Raw genomic sequence first — 14,103 nt, 5'->3', positions numbered from 1 at the left:
CTGACGATCTAGATTTATTTGGTGCCAACTAAATTTGTCCTTTTCCCAAGTTTGTGTAAGAATAACTTTCACATACAAATTTAGATTGAGGCATCGTTTGTGTTGTTGGATTCCTTCTGACGATATCTTCAACTTGGTCCTAGTTTTATTGAGTTTTGAGGATTTTGATATTTAGGCCTTTATCAATCTTCTTGGATCTCTTGTTTGAAAATTAGGGTTCATAACCACTTAGAACTATTTTATGGCATGAAATGTTATTTTTTGGGGTTATAATATCGAGAAAATTCTCCCTTTCCCTCAATGTTATTTTACGTATTTATATTTTTTCAATGGTGTTAAAATTACATTCATGAGAGTAAGGTGTCGAAGCAATGCCTCCTGCAAATTGACCTACCCTCTCAACCACCATAGTACAAATGAATGTCATGTTAGCCCCCATTACTTATGCATGTGGCGCTGGTCACAAGTGAACTTTCAAAAAATTTCTACAAGGTCGAAAACTTATCAGTAATTGAGGGTTGAGAAAGTAAAAACTCTAGCGTTATATGGATATTAAGATATTGTAAGTACGAGACCCGTAGGAGGATAAATGATTCCATTATTTAATATTTTATTTGTTCCATAGTTGAGTAAACCATCTAGGAGTGGTATTATGAGAGCATAAAAAAGGATGTAAACATTCTATAGTAGTCATTCAAGCCACAATGGCAAATGAAACTCGAACGTGGGTTCTTCTTTCTGTGTATTCACATTTCCATAACCAAAGAAAAGGAAAGGAATGTAGAACTCACATTCTAGTTGGATTTTCTCCCAAATTGGGTTTACTAGGATACATATTGAGTTTTTTTCTATTGATGGTGTTCTTTTTCTCATTTCTTTCTCTTTAAATTTTAGCTATTCATGAATTTAAGCAATACGATAGTAAGGATTAATCTTCCATTTAAGGAAATAGATAGAAAAAAATAATATTTTGAAATATTATAAGAACTATTGTGCTTGACCTTTTTAGTGGAATATCCATCATAGTTGACAAATGAAGGCTTATCTAAGATATCATGTTGTTTTTTGATTGTATGTTTTCACATTATTATCGGTGAAACTATGTTTATTTAATTTTTTAGAAAAAAAATCTCCCACTTTTTGTAGAAAGTGTATTCTACACCAGATATTCCTTTCAAGTGGAACCAAATGCTTTTCATCTCCAATCCAAGATGATAGGGACAAGAATTCTCATCTAATCCTAGTTTAACTATGAGCTTCGATAGAAGGGAATATTGTTTCAAGGAAATGGTAAGAACATCTTGATTAAATATAAACAATTTTTAAGGGACTAACATTTTGTTATGGAAGCCTAAGATGGAGAAATTCTTTATAGAGTGGGACATATGGGTTGTATTATTTAGAGCCAAACCTGTTGGAATGATAAATGAAGGCCAATATTTTTGGGCATAAAGGATATAATCCTTAGTGTTTTTTGCCTGAATTAAATTTTATGAAAGTTTTAGAAGGAAAAAATATATGAATTCTCTTGAACAAATTGATGAATTTGTAATAAGCTAAATAATTTCTTAGTAATCTTTTTTAATGGAAAAAAATGTTCACCTTGATATTGTATGATGCTCATTCTATAAATAAGTATCTAAATGTATTCAATAATGTAATGACCTAAATGATTTTAGTTGGAGTGAAAAAGGATGAGGAGGATTGATGTATGACCTACTTTTTTTGTTTGCCAAATTCATCATAAAAACCTGATAATTGAATTAGGAAGAACTCTTAAAAAACATGGTGCTTAATAATGTCATCACTACATTACTTTCAGAGCGATGGGGTGGAAATATTTTTAAAATACCAATCATGAATGGGCTACTTATAAAATAAAAGGAAAAAAAGAATAGGAGATAATAGTATAGGCACAAATCCTAGGGTAGACCTAATCCTCGTAGAGTGTTGAAGGAAAATTTTCGAAGCTTCTAAAGATGCCAAACATGCATGCGATACTAATAAAAGAAAAGGAAACAAAAATAGGAGATAATAGTGTAGGGGGAAATCCTAGGGTAGACCTAATCCTCATAGAGTATTAGGGAAAATTGTCAAAACTACATCAAGGTCATACATTTTAGGTTCGACTAGAAATAAGAGAAATGGAAGAAGAAGAAAGAACATAATGATTATGACGATGGATTTAGAAATATTCTCAATAGGATGTAGGATATTCCTTTCTTGCATCTTTGATTACTCATGTATGCTAGACTACATGGTTGACAGAATCTACATATTCCTTCTATACTAATCCATATTGATATTTATTTTTAGTGTATAAGGGAAACGACTATGGGATGGTATACCTAGGTGATGAATCTCTTCTCATGGAGTTGGTTATGGTAAAGTTGTGATCAAATTCCCTAGTGGTAACATAAATTGGATGAATGTAGTTTTGCACATTTTGATCTTGGTATGAAATATATTATCAATGTGAAAACTTAATCTGGCTAGTGTGAATACTTTTTTCTCTAAAAAGCATTGTAATATGTTCTAAGGAGCTATGGTGCTCATTTAACAATGGAGATTTATGCCCACTTTATTGTGGAGATTTTTAACCCATAAATAGAATTTGTTACAATTTCATAGGCCAACAAAATGGCTTACTCATACCACATGCCCAAAAAACTATAATTTTTGTTCTTATAACACTTATTCATATGAACTTTCTTTTTTTTTTAATCAATTTTAGTAAAAGGACAAAATGAAGATAACTACTTTTGAGATAAATATCAACCTTTGATTTGTGTCTACTTAAAATATTCTATAAATTTTATTGCCGAGAAAAGCTTTCTCCAAAACAGTATGGAAGAGATGTTGTAATGTCATATCTTGTTATGTTATTATTATGTTATCTAAATATTTTGACTCCATCAAATTACATAAAAATAAAAATAAAAATAAAATAAAACTAATAATTAAAATATAATTAAAATATAAATAAAATTAAAATATATATATAGCTTTTATCTTTTCTTTCTAAATATCTATACTAGTTAAATAATATATATATATATATATATATAATTTAAAATACACCTACTTATCCATTCAAAAAGATAAACTAAAAGATATATTCAAAAACTTAATAATGATGATAATAAATGGATTGCTGAAGTACAGTGAACTTAAGGATGCACTAATAAAGATATAATAGAAAACCTAAAGATATATTAAAAAATATAATTGATGCAAAGATGATAGCACAAATGTGGTGTTGATTATAATTATATATATATATATAAAATATGTAACTGTTTATTTCATTAAATAATTAGGGAAAAATGATATAAATTTTTATTAAAAGTTAAATATAAACCAATTGTTTTTAGTGTGATTTTTTAAAAGTTTTTTCAATGGATTTTTTTGGATTGTTTTTTCTAAAAATTTGGCTCGAAATTCATCGCGATCATAATCCTTAGGGTTTTTTTTCCAATGTGCTGAATTCATATACACATTCAGAAAACCGTTTAAATAACAAAAAAAAAACAAAATTTCACCTCAAATTTAAAAGCGGGATTCCTAACACCAAAAATTCCAAAATATCACGTTAAAAACCACTCCAAATATAAATCATTGATTGATTCTGCAGATTGTTCACCCTAACGCGCCTTGCAAAATAATTTAAAACATTGCATGTCACCATTTCCAGGATGTATGAAATATGGACTGTAACCATACTATTGACATGTTTGAAATATGTACGGTAACTATACTATTGAGCAGGGCGAGCGTAAGGGCTCTTTTGGTGGATTCTCTCATTCCTCCTCTTTATGAAGCTCAGAATAGAATTTTTTTGCCCTATTGGAAGGGCCGCTGCAACACCCGTTGAAAATGCACGTTATATATCTTCCATTTGTGTATAGTAATCATGACTACTTGGTCACAGGACGTCTTACAGGTTTTCATCGTCTGAGAAGATTGGGTGTGGCGGGGAATGGCTACAAGCGACAGGGATGGAGTGATCGGAGTCAGGTCCATGCAACGGGGCACAGCGTTGAGCGGTGTTGAAGGTGTAAATGCAAAGGATGAGGTAGTCCCACTGCTCAGGGAGTAGCTATTTGTTCTGGCCAACGCCATTATAACCTTAGCCTGCACCTCTCCCACAACACAATGACATGTCAAACCAGCTCTCCATCTTCGCAAAAATACCTAAATATTTTTTTACAAATTTGATATTCCGTGGCCCGTATTGTAACAGATTTCAAACAACCACAGAAAAGTAATAGACTCAGAGGACACCTTATCTGGGGAGACGCTGTAAACGTTCAATTTCCCCGCGTAGAAAACTGTGAGCTGCGCACAAGGTTGCTTCTCGGGAGACCTGTGATGTAGAAATTCAAGAAATTGTAAATTATGAAAAGGTAGATTTAAAGATTTTGGAAAAGCTGTACTTATACTTAAACTCATTAAGAAGATTTAAAGATTAATGACACGAAGAGCAAAGGTTATACTTAAACTCATTAACATTTGGGGAAGATGAAGCTCGGCAGTCCTGCTGTGGCCATGCAGAGCACTGGCCTTTATGCTGGTAAGGGAAAGGCCTTACCATCTGCCACGGGGGCAACAGAGAAATATCTAAATTGGGCTGTTGGCAGAAATCCCGTTTGACAGTCGCCATACTTTTTGAAACAAAGGGGCCGTTTCTTTGCTGGATCAGTTTCCGCTAAGCTATTCATAGCTGTTGCTGTTGGTGGCTTCACTCGAACTGAGAATCAACTGATGCCTTTTACAACAGCCAAACGAGACCCAATTACACCCAATTACGCATGTGGTAAACCCCGAATGAGTTATAAAAGGGTTATGCTCGTGCTACAGCAAGCGATCTGATTGGTTTGCATGGGTAAGAAATTTCTACAACTCTTATCCTCAAAATTGAAATGACACGTTTTGTTTGAAATCCTAAACCTAGAATCAATTAATTTTGTTTGCAATTGTGTAAAGGCGCATGGTTTCCACGCTCAGGTTAAGGTAAGATGTTTTGAAGAATCAGCAAATCGAAATTCGATGTGACATAGTATTTAAAAAATAAATGCTTTACTGAATTAGCCCTGATTCGTACAATTACCTTGCCAGCCAGCAAGGATGGAATTTGATGGGCAAATTGCCAGCCACCTGGTGATTTGTCTGTCGAATTACAAAACCATTTAAGATCCTTTCTTAACAATGTGGTGTGTTTTGAAATTACAAGCATGATACCCAGAAACGTATTAATTATTTACACATCGTTGGAAGTCTTCTCCTAAACGTTGAAATAAAATACGTTGTCTGAAATCTGTAGTAGTGTAATGAGTAATTTTGTTTGAAATCTTGTAAACGCCCAAGATTTCCATAATCAAAATAAGCGGAGCTATTTTACAGTAAAGCGATGATATTTTACAGTCAGCGAATGAAATTCTGTATGACGTGATATACTAACGAAACGTTTTATTGATTTAGCTCGTGCAAACTGTACGTACTACAGGACCACAAATATAACAGACCCGTTTTGTCAGCTGCTTTTATTGTTGAAAAAATAAACACTAAAATTATTATTTCTAAACGTTTCACACTAACAAAGATTATTGGTCAACCACGATACTGATGTTGGAAAATATTAATAATTCCAACCACTCTGTGCATTTAATGCACATTTTATATTTTTCCAGAAAATTCAGGTGGAAGTTTCGAGAGTTAGATAGATTCCCGAAGAAGCCATCGACCACTAGAATCGAGAAACTTCTCAGCTCGGTATAAAAGTCCTTGTTTGGTAATCAAATGAACAAGTTGTGTGTTTAGTGTTATGTTGCCTTCTCTGATATGGTATACTCAGGTGACGTGAGTTGTGTTTGAGATCATGAGCTCTTGCTGCTGAAGAAAAGTGGCATAGTATCAATTCAAGCTATGAACTATTGTTGTGCCTGTTGATGTGAGGAGAACGCTGGCATGGGGACCGCGATGTGGTTGCTTTGTAGTGAAGGGAGATTTACAGTGAAGGGAGATCTGCTAGACGGATTTTCTGTGAAGAATTCAACACTGTTGTTGCTTTTTGTTCTTCCTGTTCTTCGAATTTTGCAGAAAAATTTGTTTGCAGTGGGGCTCTAGGGCTCTGGTGAAGGGCGAATTGGCTGAAGCTGCTATGCAAGGGATTGTTGAATGTGATTGTGGTGTAAAGGAGCAGAGAGTCGGTGTAAAGGAGGAGACAGCTGTTGTAGATCTCCTCTATAGTCATTGTGAGACAGAGTATCTGTGTCTTGACCAGACCGTAGTGTGTTTCGGTTTGGACGGAAGCTCTGGAGCCTTCGTTGGTACAGGCTGTGCAAACAAGGGCACTTAATATTCCAAGGGTAAAGCATACTTATTCCTTGACTGGCTTCATAGATCGGTTGCACAAAATATTTATCCAAGAGTTTCTAAAATCCTTGTTGTATGCTTTGTTGGCAAGATGATTAGATGTGATATATAGAGAAACTTCTCATCTGTGTATAAAAGTCCTTGTTTGGTAATGGAATGAACAAGTTGTGGGTTTAGTGTTATGTTGCTTTCTCTGATATGGTATCAGAGGTCAGGTGAGGTGAGTTGTGTTGAGAGTTTGTTGCTGCAAGTGTTGCCGCTATGAGAGTTATTTTGCAAGTAGAGATGCTGTGAACTTGCAGTCCGCCTGGAGAGGTTTGTTTGTGTGTAAGAGCAGTGTGAACAACGTGAGAGTAGTGCAACTGATGCGAGGATCAAACACGCGACTGAGTGTTGTCAACTGTAGATTGTGTGAAGTTGAGTGACCGTTGAGAGCATGAGCTCTTGCTGTAGAAGAAAAGCACCATAGCATCAATTCAAGCTATGAGCTATTGTTGTGCCTGTTGACGTGAGGAGAACGCTGGCGTGGGACCGTGATGTGGTTTCTCTGTAGTGAAGGGAGATTTATAGTGAAGGGAGATCTTCCAGACGGATTTTCAGTGAAGAATTGAGCGCTGTTGTTGCTTTCTGTTCTTCCTGTTCTTCAAATTTTGCAGAAAAATATGTTTGCAGTGGTTAAAGGCTCTGGTGAAGGGCGAATTGGTTGAAGTTGCTGTGTAAGATACTGTTGAATGTGATTGTGGTGTAAAGGAGGAGAGAGCGGCTGTAAAGGAGGAGAGCTGTTGTAGATCTCCACTGTAGTCATTGTGAGATAGAGTAGCTACGTCTTGACCAAACCGTAGTGTGTTTCGGTTTGGACGAAAGCGCTGGATCCTTCGTTAGTACAGGCTGTGCAAAAAAGGGCACTTAATATTCCAAGGGTAAAGCATACTTATTCCTTGACTGACTTCATAGAGCCTGTACCAACGAGGGCACTTAATATTCCAAGGTAAACCATACTTATTCCTCAACTGGCTTCATAGACCCTGTACCAACGAGGGCACTTAATAATCCAAGGGTAAAGCATACTTATCCCTTGACTGACTTCATAGATCGATTGCATAATGGTCAAGTCATACTAATGGGAGGAAATCAAAATTGAATTTTTTATTTTTTTTTATTTGGTTTTACTCATAATTAAGTTGATAATTACTTGGAGTTACCTGAATATTTTACATATTGGGCTATTTACTGTAAAAATAAGTCTATGAATTTCGACTATCTTTATTGTTAATACAAAGCCCTCATTTTATGCAAAGTCCTAAGTTCGAACTTCCGTAAATTAGAAACATCGAATGATGCACTATTTTCAAATTATGTATGACCTTCGTTTATGTCCTTGATTGCTATAATGACTGAAGGATTTAATGGAAGTAGAAGGATTCTCTATGATCTAGTTTTGTTGAGATTTGCTCCAAAGAGATTGCGAGCTTTCTCACATATGGAGCTCTGTTGAATTTTAAAGTGTTTCCTATGTTGCTCGATGTTCTTTCCAATGTGTGAAGAATTATCCTCGGCAAATAATTTGACATGTGAATCTTCAGAGCCTAAGACATCGATTTACATAAATGGAAGAGAAAAGATTAAAGTATTGAAATAATAAATGTATACTGATATAATTAAGATTTGAGAGTTATCTTCATGGAAGAAGTCTCTGTAAAATCATTTGTGGTCACCTGTCCTACATTTAAGTCCGAGATGACACTTGCTCATGAACTAGTGTTCTCTGGTTGTTGGTGCAGATTTACCACGAAACTAGAAAGTGGTTGGCAGAGAAAATCATCAAGCTTACTAAACTAGAAAGTGGTTGGCAGACAAAATCATCAAGCTTTAAGGTGTGGCTGAGTGTTAGTTCTTGTTCTTGTTGAAAGATTATAAGTATGTTCTTGCCCAGCGTAAGGAAGTGGACAAATGAATGGAATAATGTTTGATAGTGATCCTTTTTATAATGCTTTTCCAAAGAGTCCATTTGGAAGTATTTTTGGTCCGGGTAATATTTTTTATTCCGGTAGTATTTTTGAGTCTGAAGAATTACTTGATAAACATAATGGTTTTATTGATGAGCAGTCTATTCCACATGATCCTCCAATCACTCAGATCAAAAATTGCTTTTCCCAGAACCTAATTGTTAGAAATTTGATTGAATCTACTTCTAAGATGGTTGCGATAGTGGAGGATAAGAATATGGATGTTGTTCAAACGCCGCACGTGTTCGAAGATGAGTGCATTTTCATGAATGATGTTCCATTGGACTAGATTGGGCCACTTGATCGCATACTTTACAAGCCTCCTTCTCATGGAAAGTTGGGAGAGCATGAATTGGATTACTTTTTTCGGGATGTTGCCTTGCATCACAATCCAGAGGAGGTAGTTAAGTATGCAAGCAAAGAGCAGTTGAAAGAGCTCAAAAGGAAAGCAAGAAAGGTGAAGATGAAACTATATCAGCGAATGAACAAGCATGGACCTTTTAGCAAGAAAGAAAAAATGAAAGGTGTTATCAAGTAGTGTGTTGTAGAAAATCCAGATTATGTTGTAAGCCTAGGTGAGACTTAGACTAGCAGGCATGTCAATTAAGAGTATGTTTGTTTCTTATGTATTGTGTTATAGCGTATTTTGTGTTTTTATCTTATGGTTGGACTTAAGGGGGATTGTTGGAAAATATTAATAATTCCAACCACTGTCTGCATTTAATGCACAGTCTAGTTCCTTCTCGAAAATTTAGGCGGAAGTTTTGAGAGTTAGATAGCTTCCCAAAGAAGCCACTGACAACCAAAATCGAGAAACTTCTCAGCTATGTATAAAATTCCTTGTTTGGTAATCGAATGAACAAGTTGTGTGTTTAGTGTTATGCTACGTTCTCTGATAACTCGGAGTAGAAGAAAATTATATTTCGATTTTGTGACAAATTTAAAATATACTGTTACCTTTATCTATGGAATAAAATAAAATTTATTCAGGTTATTGAGTTGAGGTTAACATATAGAAGAGAAAAATGGATCAATGCATTAATTAAAATAATTCACACAAAATTGTATCTAATGATAAATGATTTGCAATCTCGCACAATACAATCACACACAATAAACTAGATAATAGTATATAATGATGGAGCATTACAATAATTCAAACACTCACAAATAAATTACATATACTTATGAGTAATTTGTAATAACACACAATAAGGGTCGCAAAATAGTATAGGATGGTATTCCTTAATTCTTATTGCTTGAACGGTTTAGAGATACAAGGATAGAGCCAAAATCATGGAGAAATATGTAAAAAAATTATGCATAATTTTCTAGAGAGGTCTTTAGAAAAATAATGATGCTTATGTTAATTTTAGCTTATACAAGTGTATGAGTAATTATTTTTAAATTTAAACACTATGGAAACTACTATTAACTAGAGTTAATTATCACACTCAAATGCTTCCCCCATTGAGAATCACTATGATGAGGTATCTAATGTACAAGAATAAGATATACAACATGCAATACAAGAATATTCCTTATATTACTTCAACCTATAAGAAAAAACAACCTATGGATCAAAAAGAGGTGACATAAAGATTCCATATCACTCTCATGTACAAGAATAAGATATACAATAGGGAATACAGGAATATTCCTTATATTACTTCAAGCTTGAACAAAAGTTAGGTGTGGATCAAAAGGGAGTGGCATAAAGATGTCATGTCACTTGGAAATAAAGAAGGATGTTACTTTGCATAATTATGATGATTTTAAAAGTATACCTAAATTTAAGAAAAAATTATGGTGTGACAAAAAGAATTGATAGGATATAAGAAAATTAATATAATATAAAGGTATTATCAACCATAACCTAGAATACCAAAGAAAATCAACCTTGTTAAAATAAAAACAAACTCTTAGAAGGTCCATTTTGAAAAACAAAGTGTTCCACTACTCCCAAAATACCATTGGTAGAAAGAACTTGTCATGTTTATCATACTAAGAAAATTGAGGATAAAAAGTATTTTCTCTTAACATGTCCTATGTACACCCACATTAAATCACAATTTCAAAACATTTGTCACAATATTAACTTTCCTAACCTCATACCTAGCTGAAAATATCATAATCTAATAACACTTATCTTAAAGCTTTTAGATAATAACAATAAAATTTTGAAACAAAAATAATAACTTCCTACTTTTCTTAAAATCTAATATCCCATCTCTAGTTTCAATAGATATTAATCATCCTTATAAAATATATTAAATATAATAACGTTTTTAATCTATATAAAATAAAGTGTTCATATTTTCAAATAAGTAAAAAAATATACATATATGTTTGAAGGAGTTTAAAATCCAAAAAATTATATTATTTTCTTTTTAAATTCACAAAGAGGATTTGGTCTTACAATTATGGGTTCTTTAATTTTTTTTTTTTTTAATATAATACGTTAATATTGATCATAATGGATGTTAATTTTCAATGGGTTGTCATTCGTGTAAGTTCAAGAAGAGTTCCTAGTACAACATGACTATCGATGTCATGGGGTGTTCTCAATAGAACCCATAAATGTAATTTTGGGATTCTTAAATGAAAATTGGTGTTTTACATCCCACTTAGCCATTTCATAATCTAAGCCACTGAAGATCATTAACACTAATCAAACCATGATTAGTGAGCCTGTTTATCGAGCTACGCAATTAGTAAGATTTCAAGCTCTGTTTGCATGCCGGCATCCGAATATCTAGCAGCTCGCCAAGATGAAACCTCAGCATCCATCCATCCAGATTGAATCCGATTCATTTTCTCATCTGCGAATCTACTCATTGGGTAGTTCACCCAAATAACATCTTAATAAATTACTTGGATTCTGAACTTTTGTCCTGGCCAGCCGATGGACCCCAAATAATGGAGAGTTGGAAGTGACGTGTAAAACAAAAAGCAAACCTGGTGATAATGTGGTTGCAGTAGCGTATGACATATGCCACGAAGAAATGACATTTCAGGTTTAAATGTTATTAACAACCAGATCTGTTGCACGAAAATTCGCTACCTGCTTAATCCTGCAGTCAACATGAGGTAGCATTTAAATTTAACCAGTAACTATCAGTAATATACCTCATTAACAACGACCTCCACCCCACTTTTACGTACGTCAATTACTGTGCGACCTTCACTTAATTAACACTTCACCTTAATATTATCATTTGAAATATAATTGATTTTAATAGCTATTATTTTAATTGGAACTGATATTATAGTCTCAATTTTACATTTATTACTTATTTTATCTATTAATAATTTATAGTCTTTGAATATTTATAAATATTTTTGTTAAAAATATAAAATATCTAAAAATTAACTATTCATTTACCAACAACATATTTCAAAATAAATGGCCTGGAGTATGCCATAAAACTGCTTTTGCTTGGCTAAGAGCTCGTCTTCCTTGGACGTAAGGAAACATGTTAACGGCCCAAGACCCAGAGGCATCTGGCAGGAGTGAAAGCCTGCTCCCTTACGGACCACCAGCGGGTTATTACAGGTGGCGTGGTTTTCCTTGATAATAGTGATGAGTCAAACCGACATTTGCGGATAGCAGCCAGAGATCGCTGTCCTCAATGTTGGTTTGACCTCTGAGTTTGATAGGTTTTGCCACCTTCGAAAAAAAAAAAAAAAAAAAAAAAAAACATATTTCAAAATAATATAATATATTGATTAAAAAAAACAATGTCTCGTCCATTATAAATCTTTATAGCTCTTTGGTATACCCCTAATTCAACATGTCTTTTCATAATTAATTATGTGTTCCTTAATATTATATAATGTTTTTCTTTCAAACATATCTACCTATCCTTATCCTTAATAGCTAGCTAGATTTTATGATATTAAATATTTTTCTTACAAACAATTTTAGGTCCCTTTAATAGCTAACTTTATCTTATGGGCAACTTGTGTAGGAGTCATATAAGGCCTTGAAATATGAAGTTGTCAAACAATACAAGGTAAAGACATATACATATTTATAGATGCATTAGTTATTTAAGAATATAGTCAACAAACAAAATCCAATTGATCTCATTTGTTGTGTAATTTTTTGTTATAAATAATTTTAATTCAAATTTTTGTTATAAATGATTTTAGTGCAAAATAGAAATTTCATTGTTTAATGAAACACTAACGGAATCCCAACTTTGTGAATTCAACTATAAAAGTCTCCCTAAATTCAAAAGTTGAAGAAGATCTAAACTATTATAATGTGGATTACAAAATGGAACCTTGCAAACCATAAGTTTTAATAATTAAAAAATTTAAAGATCTTTATGCATCGGCATGAGAGAAAATTTTATACTTCTATCAATTATTTTTTGCATAAGAGGCAAATATTAAGCATATTAGACTTGCTTTTATTTTACATTTTTTGTGATGAAAGGTACACAACATTTTTGGTGGGGTAGCATGACTATATATTTTTTAACAAGTAGTTCAAGTATGCGATGATGTCTCTCTAAAAATATATATTTTTAGTATATTTTTGGAAAAATCTGGTTGAAATTTTTGGAAATCCAAATTAGGACGGTTAAACTATAAAGTTTTAGGTGTTATGTAGTTTCATAAGGTGTTGAATCTATTTGTACCTTCAAAATCGAGATTGGAACACTTCTAATCAAGATTTTGCAAAATAAAAAACATTTAATTCCAATAAAATAGTTACCATCTAAGCAAACTTATCACCTCCTTAAGAAAATTTGAAATTTTCATTATTAAACTAATAAAAAATAACCCAAAATTAGCTAGAAATTAATTTAGCCATTTCCACAACTTCACCCGGACAAGCTCATATTATTTTATTCATATTAATGTTTGATTGTATCAATTATAAAGAGGGTTGTTTGTTATCTTGATAATGTTTGACCATATCAATTATGTAGATATTTTTCTACTATTTAAATAAGGTCTAATTATTTCAATCATGTAAATATTTTTCCACTAAATTAACATGAAAAAGAAAAATTTGTTTTTCTTTAGCCATCTTTAAATAAATATATGCATAGTCTAACTTATAGATGAAATGAATTCTGAAATGACTTCTTTCACCTTAATTTAGCGATATGAGTTCAAGCAAGATTCTAATTATTGTGATTTTCCATTGTTCTCTCCCATACTTTCATTAAAATTAACAAAAAAAAACCATAAAAATGTCATTTCCTCTACTAGTGAAACTAAAAAATAAATATATCCCAAAGATCTCCTTTATAACAAAGACACCTGAGAATAAACATTCTCGAAATTACCAAAAATATATATTTAGAGCTTTGATATATAGGCAAACCCTAACGTATCATCCCACTCCATTAATGAATGATGTAAACATTCTTTCTACATTGGTGAAACCCACCAAGATCTCTCAAAGGTCCATAAGAGTGAATTAATGATGCAATATTACACATAAGCACATTGATTACCTTATAAACATGCAGAGAAACAACCAAAGTAGAGCCAGATCATGAATGTGTCCCACACTTTTCGAATATAGTGGGGTAGCTACTAGGCACTATGTGAATTTCAATATTCAAATATCTTGTTGAAGTCATGGAACTCTACATTCCTTCGAATATAATGGATGACCTAGTAGGCACTGTGTGAATTTCAATATTCAAACACCCTTTTGAAGTCATGGAATACTACATTTCTCTCTCTGATCACTAAG

At 33.0% G+C, this 14,103-nt stretch overlaps 1 protein-coding gene across 1 annotated transcript; it reads right to left on the bottom strand.

Moving 5' to 3' along the window:
* Positions 1-3,757: 3,757 nt before the first annotated feature.
* On the bottom strand, positions 3,758-4,663 carry LOC149227098 (jasmonate ZIM domain-containing protein 1-like). Its single transcript, XM_089380403.1, has 4 exons — positions 4,497-4,663; positions 4,285-4,366; positions 3,942-4,134; positions 3,758-3,858 (listed from the first exon to the last, which is right to left on the bottom strand). The coding sequence occupies exons 1-4, from the start codon at positions 4,661-4,663 to the stop codon at positions 3,758-3,760; spliced, it is 543 nt and encodes a 180-aa protein (XP_089236529.1).
* Positions 4,664-14,103: the final 9,440 nt, after the last annotated feature.

This window comes from Pinus tabuliformis, chromosome J (assembly GCF_031772625.1).
Source record: "Pinus tabuliformis cultivar Carrire ecotype Pingquan chromosome J, CPIR1, whole genome shotgun sequence".
Lineage (NCBI taxonomy): Eukaryota > Viridiplantae > Streptophyta > Pinopsida > Pinales > Pinaceae > Pinus > Pinus tabuliformis.
The sequence above is the reverse complement of the archived record's forward strand: the minus strand, read 5'-3'. Positions and strand labels throughout refer to the sequence as shown.

Bases quoted from the DNA above. Each gene is read 5' to 3' on its own strand.
- LOC149227098 (XM_089380403.1), bottom strand. From the start codon at position 4,663: ATGGCGACTGTCAAACGGGATTTCTGCCAACAGCCCAATTTAGATATT. The intron at 4,367-4,496 runs GTATAACCTTTG...TCTACATCACAG, and splicing joins CCAAATGTTAATGAGTTTAA to GTCTCCCGAGAAGCAACCTT. The intron at 3,859-3,941 runs GTAAGACGTCCT...CGGGTGTTGCAG, and splicing joins TTCTCAGACGATGAAAACCT to CGGCCCTTCCAATAGGGCAA.